This window comes from Patiria miniata, unplaced genomic scaffold (genome assembly GCF_015706575.1).
Source record: "Patiria miniata isolate m_02_andy unplaced genomic scaffold, ASM1570657v1 HiC_scaffold_3, whole genome shotgun sequence".
In the NCBI taxonomy this organism is placed as follows: Eukaryota; Metazoa; Echinodermata; class Asteroidea; order Valvatida; family Asterinidae; genus Patiria; species Patiria miniata.
In genome coordinates, this window is record NW_024037069.1 from 29,190,511 (window position 1) to 29,210,711 (window position 20,201).

General features: G+C 40.3%; 1 protein-coding gene across 1 annotated transcript; it reads left to right on the plus strand.

Annotated features, from left to right (window-relative positions):
• The first annotated feature begins 2,847 nt into the window (after nucleotides 1-2,847).
• On the plus strand, nucleotides 2,848-15,288 carry LOC119738390 (cystinosin-like). Its single transcript, XM_038213272.1, has 9 exons — nucleotides 2,848-3,034; nucleotides 6,718-7,006; nucleotides 7,537-7,655; nucleotides 9,499-9,639; nucleotides 11,064-11,163; nucleotides 11,613-11,732; nucleotides 12,884-13,063; nucleotides 13,756-13,873; nucleotides 14,915-15,288. Exons 2-9 carry the CDS (start codon nucleotides 6,764-6,766, stop codon nucleotides 15,124-15,126), a joined length of 1,233 nt encoding a protein of 410 aa, XP_038069200.1. The 5' UTR covers nucleotides 2,848-3,034; nucleotides 6,718-6,763; the 3' UTR covers nucleotides 15,127-15,288.
• Nucleotides 15,289-20,201: the final 4,913 nt, after the last annotated feature.

Below are 20,201 nucleotides of genomic sequence, written 5' to 3' on the forward strand. Positions count from 1 at the left end.
ATGACGTGCGTGCGCGTGCCCTGAACAGAAACGTTCCGTGCTTTATAGACAACTAGTGATCATCTCTACTGCGTGACATACTACGGCTTTATATTTCATGTAGCTGTGGAAATTCTTCAGTTCACTCTCCCGGGGGCATCCATTAAGCGGACGTATTATTCAATGGGGCGACCGAAGAAGCTAGGATGCAGAACATGTAAACGCATTATAGCCTGACTATTCCATCACTTCTTCGTTTCTAGAGGTTCCTACACAATTATGAAACTCCTAATGACATTAAATAGACCATCGACTCACGGCCACTGCACGAATAATATGTTCTCCTGTTTCTATGTTAAATTAATTATATCGCTCTGCGATGCAATTTGAAGTTTACCTTGAGTTTCCACCATAATGGGGAGTTTCTGATTGACCAAACTGCAGCTTCGGCGAAAAAAAGGATGGAAAACCACTTTGATTGTATTAAGTCAATTTCCCCAGACGAATTGCGTGTGGCTTTTATATGGAATTTGAATTTGATAACATTTTTGTTCTATCTCTCTCTCCCTTTCTCTCTCATCGCTTCCTTAACTTTTGGTACCAACTGTCGATGGGGGCGCTGTTAAAAACCGACGATTATATGCACACTACTAACGGACAATATTATGGTGCATGCTTTTCAGGGCGATACGTGCGCGAAATTACAAAAAAAAGGCACCTGGAACGGCCGATGGCACAAAAAAAAAGGGCACGACTTCTTTTTAAAAAGGGCAGTTGTTCAGAAAAAAAGGCACTTCTTAACAAAAGAAAAGCAAATTATGGGGGGGGGGCACGGTGACACTGGTGAAAAAAAGAACATTTGAATGGAAAAGGGCAGTCTCTCTTACCCCCGCTGGCAACGCCTTTGCCATGGGGAACGAGGTTGAGTACATCCATGATAAAGGAATCTGACGTCTGCGCGCGTCACGCAGGCTGCATAGAGCACATCACACAGCGAGGACTATACGTGTTATGAATTATTGAGCAACGTCAGACTTGAGCAAATCTAATAAGTCGGAATTAATGTCATTTTCAAGAAGCGACGAAAACTTGTCATTTCGTGCAAATTTTGTTCTTCAGGCGTTCAGGAATCAATTTGCATAAATTGAATTAGTTGCCTCTATTATTGTTGAACGGTTTTCAGTAATTATTATAAACTTCATTTGGTGCGTTTGCTGGAAACACTAAATTCTTCACTCGTTTATCTCTCTGTGACCAAGTTGTTTAAGTTCGGTAACGGATTGTAAACTGCATTTCAGTGCATTTGGGTCCGTTGATAATTCCTGAATTTTCTTGACATGTTCTCATATGTCACATAGTGGCTGTTTTCCAATTTCAAAATAAATGTAATATGACTGCATGAACTGAATTGATGTACCTATAATAATGGGCACCGTATCGCAGGCGTGTTTTGGTCAGCGAATTTCATGGTGTGATTGAATTGTGCATTATGGAGATGCAGCATGTAAATTCAATATTGTTCTGCAATTTTAATTTCAATTTTATTGCTCATACAGTAAAAACACTCACACCGACGGTTTTCGCGCAAAGGAAATAGTGACTTTTCCCCGACATTTTTGCAAGTGTCAAAAAGGTGGGCAGGGCAGGGAGAGGAAGGGGGGAGGGTCGGGTGCCGGGGGGGGGGCAATGGGGGCCATGCCCCTCCCCCCCCCCAAAAAAAAATCTGATTCCAATTTTTTTTTTTTTAATTGACGTCGCAAAAAAAAAGGCAGCCACATCGTACGCCATCTTTTGCTCAAAAAAAGAGAAGAAATTGGTTGTGGACAGAAATTGCCTCAGATTGCACAACAGAGCATTTAGAATCCCAAAATTTTCTGGGGCCCTTGAGCGGGCCCCGAACCCCACGCCGTAATTTTTTGATTCAACTATTTTGGAGAGCAACATTTTCTTCGGCCCTCCAAAAAAATGTGTTTTGGATCCGCACTTGAAAACGCCCAAGTTTTAAAGGATGATTGTGTGGACGTCTACGTGTATATCCTACTTTTAAATGCTCTTTTCAATTAGGCCTTACACCATTTTGTTTATTAAAACGCATTCTGTAGTCGAATTGGGCGCATTCCAGGTCGTAATATACAACATTTGCAAACATCGAAAAATAAAATTACCACGTTTTTATGAAATACTATACTAGGATGTTGGTAAGTGACAGTCTAAAGCATCCTGCCAAATTATGGCACCTGGTGTGAAGGCGTTTTCAAGAAAATGGTATTTTTGTATACATTTCCAACGGTGGTCGGCCGACCACCGTTGGAAAAACCTAACTATTTTACAACTACTGCTCAAAATTGACCTTTTTTTCAGTCCCAATTTTGTTTGCTATTGGTTACATGTTCATGAACGGGTGCAGGCCAGCTAGACTGGTTCCCTTACGGTACAATTTTCCGGCATCTATAAATTGATCCATTTTATCTTTAGTGGAATCAGGGAACCAGACTACTTGAAAATTATTGTTTTTCTTGGTTTTTCCAGCATTTTCGAACACAAAACTTCAAACAGTCAGTGTAACAATATTTGATGTATGTATCATACTAACCCCTCAAATAGTTCATTTCTGAAAATTACAGCAAAATCCAATGATGTACATTCCCTTTAAGTAGTGCAATGTGTATTGCAAGATTGACATGTTTCCCCCTTTTTGTATGACCTTTTGCAGGAAAAGTAATTGGGGCTTTCTTTTCTAGTAATGCAAAAAACAAGTGAAATTGGTTAGATGGAGGACGGTGCGGTTAGCCACCCCCTAGCCACCGCGTTACGCGTGACAGGTTTTTCTTTTGCGTCACTGTTAGTGCGCCCTCTTGTGTCGCACTGGTACAAGTTTAATTCATCACATGAGCCCCTCCTGTCGTAATGTGTCATGTGTTTTAATGTTGAATTTTCGGTTTTATTCGCAACTAATAAAACCTTGCCTTATCTTGTTGAAGAATGTGGGGTTGTGAACGTGACATGCGTGTTATGAGATTTTTCACTTGATTTTGAGGGAGAACCCCAACAAAAGGTAACTCAGAATGTCATTTCTTTCGGGACTCTTCACATACATGACATACAGACATATTGTAATTGTTGTGCATATCATTAGTACTACCAATCATGCTTACCAAACAAAAGTAACATTTAAACAGGCCTAACTTAAAACCATGGATGTGTTCTTATTCCTTCATGCTTAAACTAAATAAATTTATTGTAAAGATTATGGATGTTGTACGAAAGCCCATTAGCGCCACTGCAAGTATATATGTTGCGGATTATTTAATTCGTTATTACGGATTATTTAATTCGTTATTACGGATTATTCATTCGTTATTACGGATTATTTAATTCGTTATTACGGATTACTAATTCGTTATAACGGATTACTAATTCGTTATAACGGATTATTAATTCGTTATTACGGATTATTTAATTCGTTATTACGGATTACTAATTTGTTATAACGGATTATTTAATTCGCTATTACGGATTATTAATTCATTATTACAGATTACTTATTCGTTATAACGGATTATTAATTCGTTATTACGGATTTTTTAATTCGTTATTACGGATTACTAATTCGTTATTACGGATTATTAATTCGTTATTACGGATTATTTAATTTGTTATTACGGATTACTAATTCGTTATTACGGATTATTTAATTCGTTATTACGGATTATTAATTCGTTATTACGAATTACTCATACGTTCTGAGTCATTACTCGGCAACTTAGTATGGCACAGGAGTGGTGCTGGTGTAAAGCAAACGTATGCAAAGATAGCGCCGCCTAGCAGCGCTATATACATAGGCCCCTGGTCACGTGTTGCTCTCCACGTGTGAGAACATCAGACTTAATTCGTAATAACGAATTAGTAATCCGTTATAACGAATTAATAATCCGTAATAACGAATTAAATAATCCGTATTATACAACACCTGAATAAATCCCCGTCATCTGATTGGTGAATTGTAGATCACGTGACATATTATTATTCGGTATAATGCACGGTGCGACCATGCGTTATACCCATGCGTTATACCGTTTCACTTTGCGCTTGTTCCATGACGCGGTATTTGCGTGCAAAATGCATGCTGGTGTGCGCGTTCAGCGTAGCGCGTATTGTTCCAAAGAGCCAGCGCTACAGCGTTGGGTTCAAACATTTTCGTAAAGGGGTAAGTTCAACATCTTTAAAATCAAAATAAATTGTAGTTTATAATGTACCAATCAAATGACGAGAATTTATTCAGGTGTTGTATAAAACAAATAACGAATGTTTTACGTTCGTGCGATGGAAAGAATAATTTCATTCGGTGACAGATTGAATGTTCTATTCCACTCGGCTTTGCCTCGTGGAATAGAACATTCAATCTGTCACCTCATGAAATTATTCTTACCATCGCACTCACAAACATTCGTTATTTGTATAATAACAAATTAATAATCCGTAATAACGAATTAAATAATCCGTAATAACGAATTAAATAATCCGTCATAATGAATTAATAATCCGTAATAACGAATTAAATAATCCGTAATAACGAATTAATAATCCGTAATAACGAATTAATAATTTGTATCATATATACTTGCAGTGGCGCTAATGGGCTTTCGTAGCATTTCATTACCAATCATGCTAAAATTTAAACAGGCCTAACTTAAACCATAATGGATGTGTTCTTATTCCTTCATCATGCTTCAACTAAATAAACTTTATTGTAAAGATTATGGATGTTGTTAGTTACGCCCCATCTATAATATGTATCTATAATTGGAAATGTTTCTCAGTCCCAGATTCATGTCTTTATACACAACATTTAAATGATTTAGGCCTAGGGCCTAGGCCTATAGTGTTTTATATGAAGAAGGGGGGGGGGGTTCAGGTTGCAACATTAACACTCTTTCAGGGGAAAAAAATCTGTACTGGGCCACCACTTTTTTTCAATTAATTTTGGCAGTGGATATTTAGCCGGAGACGGCAAACCTTTTGTAAATGACTTTAAGCTTGCCGGATATGCACTGAACATGCGCAGTTACTGTTTTTTTGTACTTAAAAATTTTCTGGTGACAAATTTTAGTCTGGTTCCATGCCAACATCTTCCCATCTTCTTTCACAAGATGGGAATCAGACCATTTTACAATTTCCGACTTTATTTCCCTTAAAAAAAAATCCTCCAAAGCCACAAATCTGAAAAAGAAAATAGCCTAATAGGCAATAAAATGTTTGAGACATGTTAAAATAATAAAAAGAAGAATATTCTTTTTTTGGGGGGATGGGGAAAAAAAACCTTAAAAATTTCGCCAGCGGGGATCGAACTGGATCTTCCCGCTCATGAGATCCGTTGCTTATCCACTAGGCCACAGTTGCTACACAACCGTTGGTGTTAATTTAATATATCTTATAATTCAGCCCTATCTTAGAGAGTACAGCGCCCTCTGTTGATAAGGATTGCTACCGGCAAACCTTTAGTAAACGTTAGCTTGCCGGGATTGCCGCCGGCAATATATCCACTATCATTCATTTTCAAGCGCCAAAATGTTGCATCCTTTAGGGTTATTCCCTCCACTTTCCCTCCTCTACTCTCACCCTCTCCTTTCCTTTATTCCTATTTATTAATCAGTCACTCACTTCATTGAGATTCAAATCTCGGACTCTTGACTGTGGGACCAGTTTACGAAACTTAAAACAACACTTAAAAAAAAATAACAGATTAAAAAAACTAGTATTAGGCCAAAAAAAAAAGTCTCCGGTTTCTGGTATGGAGCTTGCCCAAAAAGTGGTGCGGCGACGCGGCTTTTTTTTTTTTTTACCTGATTTTTTACTTCAAATGTCGGCTGATGACTGCAAATGGTGCCCGACTAAACTTAGTGCAAATATATGGGAGTCCAGAGAGGCCACATAAAGCTTATTCTCGACCATAACCCAATCTAAAAACACGTTAAAATTGTGCAGCAGCAGGATTCCAGTCAAACCAGTGAGTTTGGCGGTTTTGAGACATCATCTTTCATTGAAAAAACAAAATTTCATTTTCCCAACGCGCATGGCTACGGCGACGCGCGCGCATACCAGAAACCGGAGACTTTTTTTTTTTGGCCTTAGAAAGTAAATTGTATTATTTCTTGACACCACATAAACTTAATATACAATCACCAAAGTGACATTAGGATAAGTTCATTTTGTTTCTTTCCTTTAATACAAGAACTAGGACTAGCAGTAGAAGACAACCTATACATTGACATTGAAGTGAGAGGATTGTCACATAATTTATGCACTAATAGTGTATACGAGATTGGCAAATGGTACGGTGGATTAGGCCTACACGTGATAGTCTTTACAAAATAAATGAACCCATTGTAATAGCTTGCATCAAAACCTGTTTGCACTGGATGTCTGTCATATTGAATTGATGATGTGTGATGCGATCAAGCTACACGAGTCGTTTGTTGGGAATTTTCGTTTGGAGATTCAGGCCAAAATAGGGCCACTTCATCACATCACTTCATCACATCTCTTGGTGTTCCGACTTCAATAATTTTTAAACTAAAGATGGTATCAGCATGCGGTTTTCATAGCTGTAATGCTGTGATTCTGCTCTTTCCAAATCTGTAATAAACCAAATTTTGACCGGGGTCGACAAATGACTCATTTAGCTTGATGGCAACACATTTCTTTTTGATCTTACTAGCAGATATTCTTCATTTGCAGAATAATCACTATTTGAAACTCGGAGAATCCCCCAACCAGCTTAGTCATGATGCTCCGTCAACTCGGCTCAATAGCTCTGGCTGTACTCGCCTTGCTGCTTGTCCAGAATTGTGACCCAGTCTCAGCGGACTTGGCCAGCAAATCCAACCTGTCCATATCTACCCAAGCCCTGACTATCGAGAATGGCAAAGCGGACGCCTTTTACTTGCAGTCCCGCATCAGGTTGGCCGAGCCAGCCACTGTGTTTTTCAACAGCACTGATAGCACAATCGCCGAGGCTGACATGACAGTGAGTTTGCTTGCACCTTTTGCTGTTGAAGATTCGAACCAGCCAGCCTGCTCTTAGCAGGCTGCAGGTTCCCAGCCGCTCTGGAAGTAAGGGAAAACCTTGGGACACGTGTGGTCTAGCGGTGGAGCACAGGATTTGTGATCGAGAGGTTGTGGGTTCGAGCCCCGCCGTGACCTTGCCTGTTGTGCCCTTGAGTAAGGCGCTTTACCTCAATTACTCCTCTCAACCCAAGTGTTAAATGGGTATCGGCATTATTCAATGCTGGGAAGGTAACAGACTCGCTGTGGAGGAGGTGTGGCGATCCCCCCACAGCAGCATAAGAGTCTGGTCCAATCGCTTCGAAGGAGAGATGGGCACTCCGTTCCTGTGAATACAGGTTCGTCCCCCCTGGAAATGAGTTTTTATTTTTCCAGTCTGGGAAAACAGGGAATTTGACAGTGACCCAGTAAAAAAAAGGTATTCGGCAGTGTGGTGTATGTGCGTCTTGTGTCATTTGTTCAAGTTGTGTTCAATTTTTTTTTTATATCCAGGTGGAAATACCTCGTAATGATACAACCACCAAGGTCAAAGTGCTTGTTTTTACCAACATGAGCTCAGCCGTGGGGAAAGTGACAATCACTATGAAGTCCACAGATGAACAGCTTGGAAGGTAAGACAATTTGCAGGCCCTAGGGGTTACGAAGCAATCATTGGAATAGGTCTCTCTCAAACGACGTCACTTCCTACAGATTGTCACGCGCATCAGCATTTTGGGTGTCAACTGTTCGTGACATGCATCGCACACAAGTAACGAAGATGGCGTCGTAACGAAGATGGCGTCCTATGAGAGAGATCTATGGGCTCCGTACGCGAACAAGAGAGGGCGCTTTTGACTACTTTCATTAGCCCAGGCCACACACCGCATGTGCCTACTGGCGTTTGTTTATGGTGTAAGTCGAGGACGCACACATGCAACATCATCGATGAATTGAGGACAGAAACCGAATCGAGGACTCCTCGGTTAGAAAACATATACAAAACCAAAGAGAGCTGTTGTGAAAAAGTTGGAGTATAAACAAAGACAAAAGGGAGGAGGAACAATAAAAAATCCTCGATTTGCACCATGAACAAACTTGTCCGCGCTTACATATTGGCACTTATGGGGTACCAGGAACAAAGGGCAGCAATCCGGTTCGTTAGTGAAAACGTCATTCACGCGCTCCCACCATTGTTTACTAGCGCCCATCGGCTACAAATGCTCGAGCTGCATTAACTTCCGGTTCCAATCGTGAAGAAAGCGCTGGAGGTGACGTCACACTAACGAACCGGATAGGGACAATGGTACCCCGCAAGTCTGTCTTTAGAAATTGAAGTACCCCATAACCCTAACGCTATGTATGTTGAGATTTCTAAGGGGACAAAGGAGAACAAAAGAAGGGAATTAGGGTCGAACAAAAGTGGTACCCCATAAACCCCATATGCTAAGTGTGCGTTGTTTGTGTTCACACATACTGGAATTCGCATCCTTGTGGAGACATTTCTTTGTTCTTGTGTAGTAAAGTTTTCGAGTTTGAAGGTGTAGTTTCAAAATGCTCTTGTTTTAACCAGAATTAATTTCCTTGGCTGAAATTCAGACTTAATATCCCTTTTCTAAAACTCTTCCATTTGTGACGGATCAACATACCTTGGAAATTCCTAGTTTATAAGTAAAGTCCATATATCTATTTTGTGATAACCTTGTGGAGATGTATTCATCCATAGAAATTGCCCTGTGGAGACGTATACAATCTTTTGTTCCCTATTGTGTGCATGTCTCCAGAGGGCACGGTGTATCAGATCGTGTAAAGTGTGAAGTACACACAACATATTTTACTCTCAATGTGCACAGAGCATCTTCGTGTGAGCATCAGGCACTGTCAACAGTGCGTTTAAATGTCTCTCCCGTCGGTCTCCCCCAGTTCTCTTTTTCTTGCTTGTGCGCAGAGCCTGTAACTTGTGATTTAAGTGATGGACTTGTAAAGACTTGTGATGGATTCCAAAACAGAGTCCATAGTAACTTTAACCCTAACCGTCCCAAAGCCTCTTTGCAAAATGGAGGATTTTGCAGGATTGAGGCTGTATGGCAAAACTGTGTTGCTGATTTCAGAGGATGCTCTGTGTCAAGGTCTTAGGCCGGACCTTGTGTTGTTTGTGCTCAGCCGTGCATGAATTCAGGCCTAAATTAAACATCAAATCTCCGCACTGCTCCAGGATGTCACTGGCTCTGCCTGAACATATTGACAGTGATTGCTGGAGGATTTTGCAGGATTGAGGCAGTGGTCACCCCTCCAAGCACCACATATCAAGAAATAACGGAGGATTTTGCAGGATTGAGGCTGTATGCTATTTTTACACTGAGGTAGTTGGAGTATTTTGCAGGATTGAGGTTAAAATACCCAGGGAGGGTATTAGGTTAGGGTTAATGAACATTAGCCAGTGTATTTTCAAATGTTTTGTTTTCTTTTTTTCCCCAGCTTGTCCATGCTCTTTGTCAAGGTGCAAGTCGTCCACAGTTTCTCGCTGAATGTCGTCATCATCGTGGTAGGCTGGATCTACTTTGCGGCCTGGACCATCTCCTTCTACCCGCAAGTTGTGCTCAACTTCCAAAGGAAAAGGTAATCATACTTAATATTCAAATACAAAAAAACTAGAGATTCGCTTTTGTTGAGTTACAAACGCAGAGTGGTCGGGCGGACAGCCTTTTCATTATACACTGCCCAGAAAAGTTAGGAATATACGTTTATATAGAACAAAGGATCACGAAATTAAATCCCTTCCAGTACAATCAACTATTTTGTTACAAAAATGTATCTTTAACGGTGTAGTTAAATGCTTCTGCTTTTGAGTTATAATATTCGGATTTTATTGCACTTCCCGTAACACCGGAAGTGAAGGTCAAGCGGTTTTGTGTCCGGGGTCAATAAATGTTTCTCAAGGCATAGTGTACAACCTCACAGAAAAATGAACACGAGACTCTATTCAGTTCAAAAGATATAGCGCAAACTACTTTGTCAAAATTTGCCCTTAAATCGCTTGTAATTTGATACCTGATGGCGTCATGATGACGTTACAAAATTTATAACATCTTCATAACATGTTACAAGTTCACATTATGTTTTATGATCATACCATAAACCGTTCGGAAGAAATTTTGCTTTGTTTTGATTTCAAGCTAACGTCTTCATTTTGAATTCACCTAACTTTGACCTTCCGGTAGCCCCGGAAGGAAAGGTCAAACGACTTTGACTTTTTAATCAAAAATGTTTATCAAGGTATTGTCCATTAGATCGCAAAGTATAAACGTGATCGTTTATTTTGTTTATGAGTTATAATTGACGTAAAATTGTCATATTTTGACCAAAAATCGCTTGTAACTTGATACCCGATGACATCATCGTGACGTCAGAGTAATATGCACCACTCGGGATGAGGGTGGAGATATGTTGAAAGTTACAAGTTGATACCATATACCGTTTAGGAGAAAACCTGCGGAGAAGTATTGTCCGGAAAAAAAAGAAAGAAAGAAAGACCCAAACAAAGAAGATTTATGAGAACAATTCTAGACAGTGGTCGGTTTGGTTCAAAAGGGTTATTACAAATGACCACCTATCCTCTCGTGAAGTGCCGTGGACTTGTGGTCTGGAGCATTGAATTCGTGGTGTGCATGTAATTCTGCAGGTTGTGGGTTCGAGTCCAGACTGCGGCTGTGGTGTGCGTGCCCTTGGGCAAGGCACTTTGTCACTCATTGCTTCTCTCCACTAGCTCTGGGGTAAATGGGAACATGTGAGGGCAGAGAAGATTAATGTGGTTGATTAAAGCTGCTTTGCACCAAAATGGCAGCATGGAGCTGTATACTTCCCAGGGAGCTGAGATGGTCTTTTGGAATGTTTCATGGGCCCAATGAGCAGGGTAATAATGATGTAGCCTCAAGCACCAACACTGGTGGATACGTGGGCTTTATAAATACCCATTATTATTATTATCTCATATCAGTCCATAAAATAGGTATTTTATTTCTTGATTGTTTATCATTTTGCAGTGTTGTTGGGCTCAATTTCGATTTTCTTGCGTACAACATTGTTGGCTTCACCGCGTATGGACTGTTCAACATTGGCATGTTTTGGATAACTCACGTTCAGGTAAAACTTTAATTTCTTTTCAGTTTAGTACTACATTGTCTATCACTATTTGAAGAAATTTTTGCAGTTCAGTTAAAGGGATAGCACGGCCTGAAATCCCCCCAAAAATTATGTTTTGGATTGTTTACTTATCGTATTTCAAAGGTCTAGTTGATATGTTGTTGCTAAAATACTTGAAACATAACTGAGCAATACAAGGATTTAGACAAAGATTTTTTATATGATTGCCTCATTTGCCTACAGTCACACAAGTTCGCCAACAAGAATATTGATTTTGCGGACGAGAACAACGAATGGGGTGGGCACACAAACTCCCCCCCCCCCCACGCCCCCTTCCCCTCACACCCCCACCCCCCCCTTCCCCTGCCTCTCAGTGCAACCTCTTCAACCTATGTGTGCGCAGAGCTGAGCAATTTGACTTATTTCATTTTTTATAATGTTCCTTCAAGGATGAGTATCAAGCCAAGAATCCATACGGTGTCAATCCCGTCTTACTCAACGATGTCTTGTTCACCTTGCACGCCGTGGCCATTACGGCTGTCACCATCTTCCAGTGCCTCATATACGATGTGAGTTCAAGTTCTTATCCAATTGAAATTCTGTGCAGATTTTTTGTTTTACTTAGGGGTGGGTCGTCTGTGGAATATCCCCTTGCACAGCAAGGGTCTATGATATGTGAGCAAATTGGGCGATTAATTATGCAAAACAAGACTGCGTCTTGACCTCGAGATTCTGACCATTCAGCGGGCGTCTTCCGTATCGGGTCTTCGGTAACCTGTTGTCTTAGACATCTAATAAAACCTAGACGAGACATCTATTATTCTTTTACGTTGTGAATTTAATGAAAATCGGCTGCGTCACGCAGCCTGTTACGATATGTTACGCGATGCACGAACGTCCAGTGTCCTTGAATGATCATTACATAATATTTTAAATAACGTGTGTAATGCGAACGTCCTCTTGCGCGTTCACGCCCACGATGAGCGCTCACGTATTCTATATGCACTGTTTTGATAGCGAATGCTGTGTCTAGGTTTAAGGTCAAAAAAAAAAAAAATGGTTCTGCTTCCGGTTTCCCTACCTACTCTATTCTGAGAGCCCCTACCTTAATTTTTTTTTATGGGAAAAGTGAGGGGAAAAAACACCCAAAACCATCATACACAAAAAAAAAATTGGCCAAAAAAAAATAATTCCCTACCTACCTACCCTATTTTTGAATGCCATGTAATTGGAAGCAGAAGTATTTTTTTTGGGGCTTTATTAGATCTCTATGCCTGTTGTTGTATTACAAAAACACGGCATCCAAATTGACCAATCAGCAGCTTAGTCCACATTTCTGATCGAAACACGTCATGATTTTGTAAAGTCGACTCCAATTGGCTGGCGCGCGGGGTCGCGAATAAATTTGCATGCTCAGGTATATCAGACGTTGGACCAGAGACAGAGGGGGCTTCGTTGGACAATAGGTGATACTCAGACTAAGGTAGGGCGGAGGCGTCAAGTTTTCTCATTAAAATTGAGCTTACCTTCAGTGGAATGGTATACGCTGTTGAAATTCAGCATGATTTTTGACTGTTTTCTTGAAAAACAAATAGTGCCTACTGACCTGAACTTTCAACAGAGCCCGATTTCATGAAACTACGAAGCGAAACAATATCACTTACCAAACTCATGTGCCTTTAACTTTTTTTTTTCATTTTTTTTTCTATTTTATTTCTAGAGAGGTGGCCAGAGAGTGTCTCGTGTTTGTATCCTTCTCTTAGTCATAGCCGGCTTGTTCTCCATCATCACGCTGATCATCACAGCCGCTAGCCACGAACGGATTATCAACTGGCTTACCTATCTCTACTACTTCTCCTACATCAAGCTAGCCGTATCCATCATCAAGTATGTGCCACAGGTAAGCTCTGCGATGTTGTAATAAAAAAAACCCAGATAACCAATTGAAAACGTGTTGCGGTGTTTGGAACATGGAGCTCAACCAGCAGAAGAAATTATGCTCAGCCTTATCATATAAATTTGCAGTACAAATCGGGCGATTCACTATGCAGTGCGCCACCAAGAGTTTGCCATGGAGAGACCATTTTCAAGTTAACGGTCGACAAAACACGGCCCATTTGAATGAGTGTCAGTAGACAACTTGAGCTAAATTGTTATAGATTGGGGCACAGTGTTCTGCCGCCTTACAAAAAACACAATATTGATATAAAGAAAAGAAAATGGCAAACATACTTGAATCATACGCTTACGAAACTACTGACCGGAAAAACTAACAAGTTCACATGTCCCGCGCTGCGAATTTGTCCACCATCTCCTACAATGCACTAGAGAAAATGAACTCTCCGTGGCAAACTCTTGGTGGCGCACTGCATTGTGAATCGCCCGAATTCGAAACAAATTTTGACCTGCCTAAGTATGTTCAGAGTAGCCTGTTGACGGATATGTGCTCTTACTGCTTACAGTCGCAATGAAGTAAACGGAGCCTCCATTTGTAGCATCCATGACATTTGGGCCACATCTGCAATTTGTTTTCAATGTCTTTGCTTGCTCATGTGTAATGTGTGATTTTTGGGTGTTTTTTTGTTTGTCCAGGCCTGGATGAATTTCAGAAGGAAGAGCACGGTGGGTTGGAGTATCGGCAATGTCATGCTGGATTTCACCGGTGGTTCCTTCAGTTTACTACAGATGTTTCTACTGTCTTACAATAACGGTAAGTACAAACAGAACATACACAAAATTCCTTTCCATAAATATCCTTGCACTTAATTGGGCACAGATTTCATGGTCGGGGTCTGTATTAATGTTACGCCCCAACTATTGTAATTACCCCAACTATGGTGCTACGGTAAATCGGTATCTTACCCTAACTATAGTTGGGACAGTTCCAACTGTAGTTGGGCCAGAAATTAACAATGAGCTTCATGGAATAGTATAGAACATCATCTATGCATCGATATATTTTTTAGCTGCAGGATAGCAGCTCAACAAACCATCATATGTCTCTCCGTTAGACCGTTAGTTAGTTAGTTAGTAACAAACGGTGACATTGTCTGTTCCTCCTACATATTTTGACCGATTTCAACCAATCTTTGTCAAAGAGTATCAGTAGCCCAGCCCCAACATGTCACATGACCAAACTGGGGTCAAAGGTCAACAAGGGGTCACTGGGGTCAAAACCCTGATTTTTTTAAACTTAGGCCGTGTCCGAAACGGGCTTCCAGAGCTACGGCTACGTCTATTGTCAGCGCGTCCCCGCGTATTTTCAATGGGCGCAGACCTAGACCTAGCTCTAGACAGTTGATTCGGATGCAGCCTTAAACTCAAAACACTACTCCTTCCAGAAATTACATGGCACAATCACGTGACTCATGCATGAACACGAATTCGTCGGCCCGCAGATTCTGAAATATTTCTGATCGCGCTTGTTTTCAATAGCTGACTAGCTAGCTATTTAAAAGATCTAAACTTATAAGATTGAAATAACATCATGATTGTTTATCTTCATCTTCTCAAGAACACTCACATTTTTGTGTATATTCAAATCATAGAAAATACTATTCGGATATTCGGCGGTTGATCGAATATTGGGACACAGTCCCATCAAGCAATATTATTTTCAAATCACGCACAACTCTCAGTTTAAAATTGTCTACAATATATGCATGAGCGTTGGCCCTTTTCAGTAAATGGCGATCGTAGCATTAGTCCATAGGTCTTGGTGACTAGTGAGTCCATTGGATTCCCCCCGCAGATGACTGGAACTCCATCTTCGGCGACCCCACCAAGTTTGGTCTGGGTTTCTTCTCCATCCTCTTCGACGTGCTGTTCATGGTGCAGCATTACATCCTGTATCGCGGCAGGAGCCCGACGGTGAGCGACGGCGACGTGGATAAGGATCACGACACGGAGAAAGAAAAGCTGGTGGATGCGACTAGTAGCAAAGAAAGCATCAACTATGACTAGTGATGAATGTGTCTAGTTTTTCTCCAGAGTTGTAGACATGGGGCTAATTCCATGATATCGCTAATTAAACACCGCAAAAAAAGAAAATCCACACTCATTTGAGGTGTCATAATTTTGAATCTTTTTGTCTAATGATGACGTCATTTACATAGACTTTTGGGGAATTTTGTTAGCTACGTTTTGATACCCCGTTTGCTACCAAAGACTGTAAATCGTCCAAGATTGACAACGGTTTATGATAAATTATGCAGTTTGAAAATCTGCAAATTTAAAGATTATGGGAGGAGAAATTGCTAAGCGTAACCACACATGCCCGTAATTGGCCCCTATCAACTGTACAGTGCCCGGACAAAGCGCGGGTAATTCAATTCGCGTGCTCCCATGCATGCAAGCACTGTGCGATTGATATTCCCTGCCGTTCGTGTCGGGCAGTGTGACATTGTCACGCAGCAGTTTCCACTCGCGTACTCTTTAAACTTGTAAGTTTTCAAACTGCATCATTTTTCACAAACTGTTGTCAGCGTTGGACGATTTACAGTCTTTGGTAGCAAACGGGGTATCAAAATGTAGCTAACAACATTCCCCAAAGGTCTGTAGAAATGACGTCATCATAAGACAATCAGATTCGAAATATTGACTGCTCCAATGAGTGTGGACTTTCTTTTTTTGCGGTGTTTACATTGGCGGATCTGGATTCAGGGATATAATCGAGTCCATCTCAAGTCCCTGCAAGTCCATCACAAGTCCTCCAGTCCCAACTCAACTCACAAGCGCTTCAAAATGAGCTTTGACAAAGGCATTTATTTGTTATTGTTCGCATCCACGATTATTTGTGATGGACTTATAATAGAATCCAGTACTTCCCTGCTCTGGTTCACTCTCTTGCAGTGATGATTATGAATCAATTCAATCATAAACTGATAAACAATACTCGGTCAGTCACAAGTAATAATAGACTAAAGATTTGAAGGCTGGTTCACTCTCTTGCAGTGATGATTATGATTCAATTCAATCATAAATTGATTAACAACACTCGGTCAATCACAAGTAATAATAATAGACTAAAGATTTGAAGGCTGGTTCACTCTCTTGCAGTGATGATTATGATTCAATTCAATCACAAACTGATAAACAATACTCGGTCAATCACAAGTAATAATAGACTAAAGATTCGAAGGCTGGTTCGCTCTTTTGCAGTGATGATTATGATTCAACTCGATCATAAATTGATAAACAATACTCGGTCAGTCACAAGTGATAATAGACTAAAGATTCGAAGGCTGGTTCGCTCTCTTGCAGTGATGATTATGAATCAATTCAATCATAAACTGATAAACAATACTCGGTCAATCACAAGTAATAATAGACTAAAGATTTGAAGGCAGGGAAGCTATGAAATTATATTTTTTAAATTTGGCCGAATTTGAGGGTCCCTTTTTTGTGACGTTCAGAAATTGGCAAAACCCATTATATAAGCGTCAGTCTTTTTGATTAACTATTTTAAACAATCATTAATATATGAAAAGATTGGGGAAGGGGAGATTTGGAAAGAAGATATATTTTGAAATTAAATGGTCACATTTCAAATCATGGTTCTTTTGAGTTGGATTCGTATTTTTTTTCCAATGTATATCACAAATTTTGATTTGTATTTTATATATATTGGGACCTTATCACATATATCATAGTGATTGACCTGAGAGTTCAATTATTTAAATATTTAAATCTTTAAATCGTGTAATTATTTTAAAATTTGGAGATATATGTATTTGGAATTTATTTCCATTGAGTATGCAAAGTTGTTTTTGTTTGTTTATATTCTATTTACAAGTTTTCTTGGGAATAAATCCCTTTCATAATATTTCCAACCGATATCAGGTAATCCATTTCCATACACTGTACAGTACTTTAATGGTTGATGCAAATCATTACTTTTTAAATGTATGAGTCTTCCTGCAATTGTCAATGATTGAAACTTGAAAATTGCATCAGGTAATATTCGCTCGTACCCCCCGCCCTGCAAACAGGACGCTGGGATACTCTGATGAATTCACGCTCTGATTGGTAGGATTTTGCATGACCAGTGACCTGCGCTTCATCAAGGTCATGACTCTGCAAGGTTTGAAACGGCCGTTAAGACTGATTCATTACTCTTTAAGTCCAGTTTAGAGATGTTTTTTTCTCGTCGAAAAAGGGTAATAATGTAGGGAATTCTGTAAAACTCATCCGTGTTGTAAATTTACAATTCCCGTCACTCGCTCAGGCTCTGTTTCGAATCACGAACGGTTGGATTGCATTATGCGACGCTCAAAATTTTGTCCACATGGTCCGCAATGAAACAGAAATCACATCCGGTATGGAATGTGGGCATTTCTATGGGAAGTTTGCGGATAGCATTTGTGCACATTGTCTAACTGCGGTCTTGAACAGCTGCATCCAGATGCTTTATACATAGGTCATAGGCCACTTCCTTCACAAGATTCTGTGAAGCTCATCAGAGTATCCCAGCGTCCTGTTTGCAGGGTGGGGGGTACGAGCGAACAGGTAATAAATAAAAATAAAATTAACAACACACTGAAATAAAATGCAGCTCTAAACTTTGTCATCGAGGTTGAAAAGGTGTCCGAAATTCTTAATAACGTTACTATCACGGTCACATCTGTAGAAAATTGAAGTACTTTTAAATTTATCTTGAATTATACAAATCACGGTGAGAGATGGGAAGTGTTTTGTGTATACTCGTTTTTGCTGGGAAGTTGTCAAGTATTTTAAATAAATTGTAGGATTTATCAGTATTACATACCCGAATAAATCGAACTTGCCTCTCGTCATGTTCAAACTATGCATTGACAGTTTTGAGTGTTGCTTCTTTCATGTTATTGTATAACCTCTCTTCGCATGTTTTATTTTTCCAAAAAAAATTAAAACAAATTGGGCAACTTTTCATGCCATTCATGCTGTATCTTGCCAGTTTATTTTAACTGGATTTCTACCTGTTTTATCTTTACATTTTGAGGTAAATGTTACTTTTTTTCTTTTTTTTTTGAAGGAACAGGACAAGTCAAGCCGAGTAAAACTGGTCTCAGTGTGCATGAAACTCCATTCGATTGATTCAGATTGGCAAAAAAGCTCAGCTGAAGTGGTCAGGGGGAGTCCGGTTGGCGTAGCGGTACTTTCCTCGCCTTCCACCGCTGTGACCCGGGTTCGAATCCCGCCTGGGCCAATGTGTGGATTTGGTTTTCAGTCCCTACCTGATTTCATAGGTTTTCCCCAGAATTTTCTTCTGGGCTTTTCCTCCCACCTCTAAAACTGTAACTTCTCATTGTCTTCTCTCCACAGGTTTCTTCAGGCTTGCGAGCTACAGTGTCTAGGGCGCTTTTGAGGAATCATTGGTTTCATTACCAGAAATGATTAATAATAACAATAATAGTTCTTACTAATGCTACAATGGGGCAACACTCCCGTAGACTTGCGCACAAACCTAAACTGTCGCCTAACCCGAGTTTACCTAATCCCTTTTCCACGAAATTCAGTTTTTAGGCTAATTGGACGACGATGAATCGATTTTGATGGGTCGCGACAATAAAATTCCTTGTCCTAAGGGTGGTTTTAACAATAGGGTCGACACCAAATTGTCGCCCCAATGAGGCGTGTCGCCCTAATCCAGACGACACTTGAGAAACCTGTCACCCTATTGAGGAAATCTTACGTTTAATAGTAACGTGATGGAAATGGCAAATCCATTTTATGTCATTCACATTGAGACTTGGCTCATTTGCCTACACAAGTGTCGCCACACTAATGCACATGCGTTGTAGATGCTACATGAAGTACATGAATTGATCTTTATCATGCTGCCACCATTTTAGTCAAATTCCCTGTATCCAATAACAGTACTGAATGATGTTTTTTTGTGCAGAAAGGAACCAGACTATTTTTCCTCCCAGCTCGCTTTGGTTACGTTGATTTGAATGGGAAAAATCAAGATGGCCGCAACATGATAATGGTCTATATGCAAGCTTCAAAAAGCTGCTCGCAGACCAAGTCACAATGACAGTCAGTGAGTTGGGTAACCACTGACCAGTCCAATTCACAAGCGACAGTCGGTCAGTCAGTCGGGTGCAAATAGACCCCTCTCATATGACGCCATCTTCGTAGGAATATAACTGCGTATTCAACGCCATCGGGTATGTGTGCGCGCAGTGTGCAAAATGTTCTAAACACCCACGTTTTGCTCAAAATTTCTTCAAAATATGGCGCAGCACAGCCGATTCGCATCATGAAAATGCCGATGCATGTGACAATCTGTTGGCAGTGACATCATTTGAGAGAGACCTATAGGGCACTTAGTCTATGTAATAGATATGTGAGCAGATTCGCTGATTAATTATGCAAGACAATCGCCTCTTGACCTGTAGATTTTGACCAATCAGCGGGCGCTTTCTATATTGGGTCTTCGGTCATTCACCCGTTAACGCATCATAGACATGGATAAAAAAAATTAACACAGGCAACACGCGCTCTGTATTATGTTATGTGATATGCGCCAAGCTTGTCTAGGTTTTATAGAGCTATGCCCGGCCGTTGTTGTATTACAAAACACTGCATTCGAATTGACCAATCAAACATGTAGTCCTGATTTGGGAATGAAATGATGTTACGATTTAGTAAAGTCGACTCCGATTGGCTGAGGCGCGGGATTGCATAAATAGGTATATCAGACGTTAGACCGTAGATCTGGGCTCCTTGAACAACGGGTGATACTCAGGCTACGGGGCACTAGGCAGGCCAGTAAATCTAATGAAGGGGACCGTTTCCACTTCCACAAAACGCCAACATCGTTAAACGAACTGCAAAATGAAATTCTGACACTTTTTCTCTTCCTTTTGTTTTCCAGCGCAGAGTTTATTGAAACATCACCATAAATGAAATCCACATTATACCCTATAACATTAAAGCTCCGACGATTCCCCCCCCCCCCCCCCGTCCCCTCCGAGAATTTCAGCCAAAAATATTAACTATCATACATTCTTAAAATGCTCTTCTTCTTGCAACCTCATGAATACAATTTTAAT

Coding starts and splice junctions, on each gene's coding strand:
- LOC119738390 (XM_038213272.1), top strand. CDS start 6,764: ATGATGCTCCGTCAACTCGGCTCAATAGCTCTGGCTGTACTCGCCTTG. Junction 9,640..11,063: donor CTCAACTTCCAAAGGAAAAG/GTAATCATACTT, acceptor ATCATTTTGCAG/TGTTGTTGGGCTCAATTTCG. Junction 11,733..12,883: donor TCCAGTGCCTCATATACGAT/GTGAGTTCAAGT, acceptor TTTTATTTCTAG/AGAGGTGGCCAGAGAGTGTC.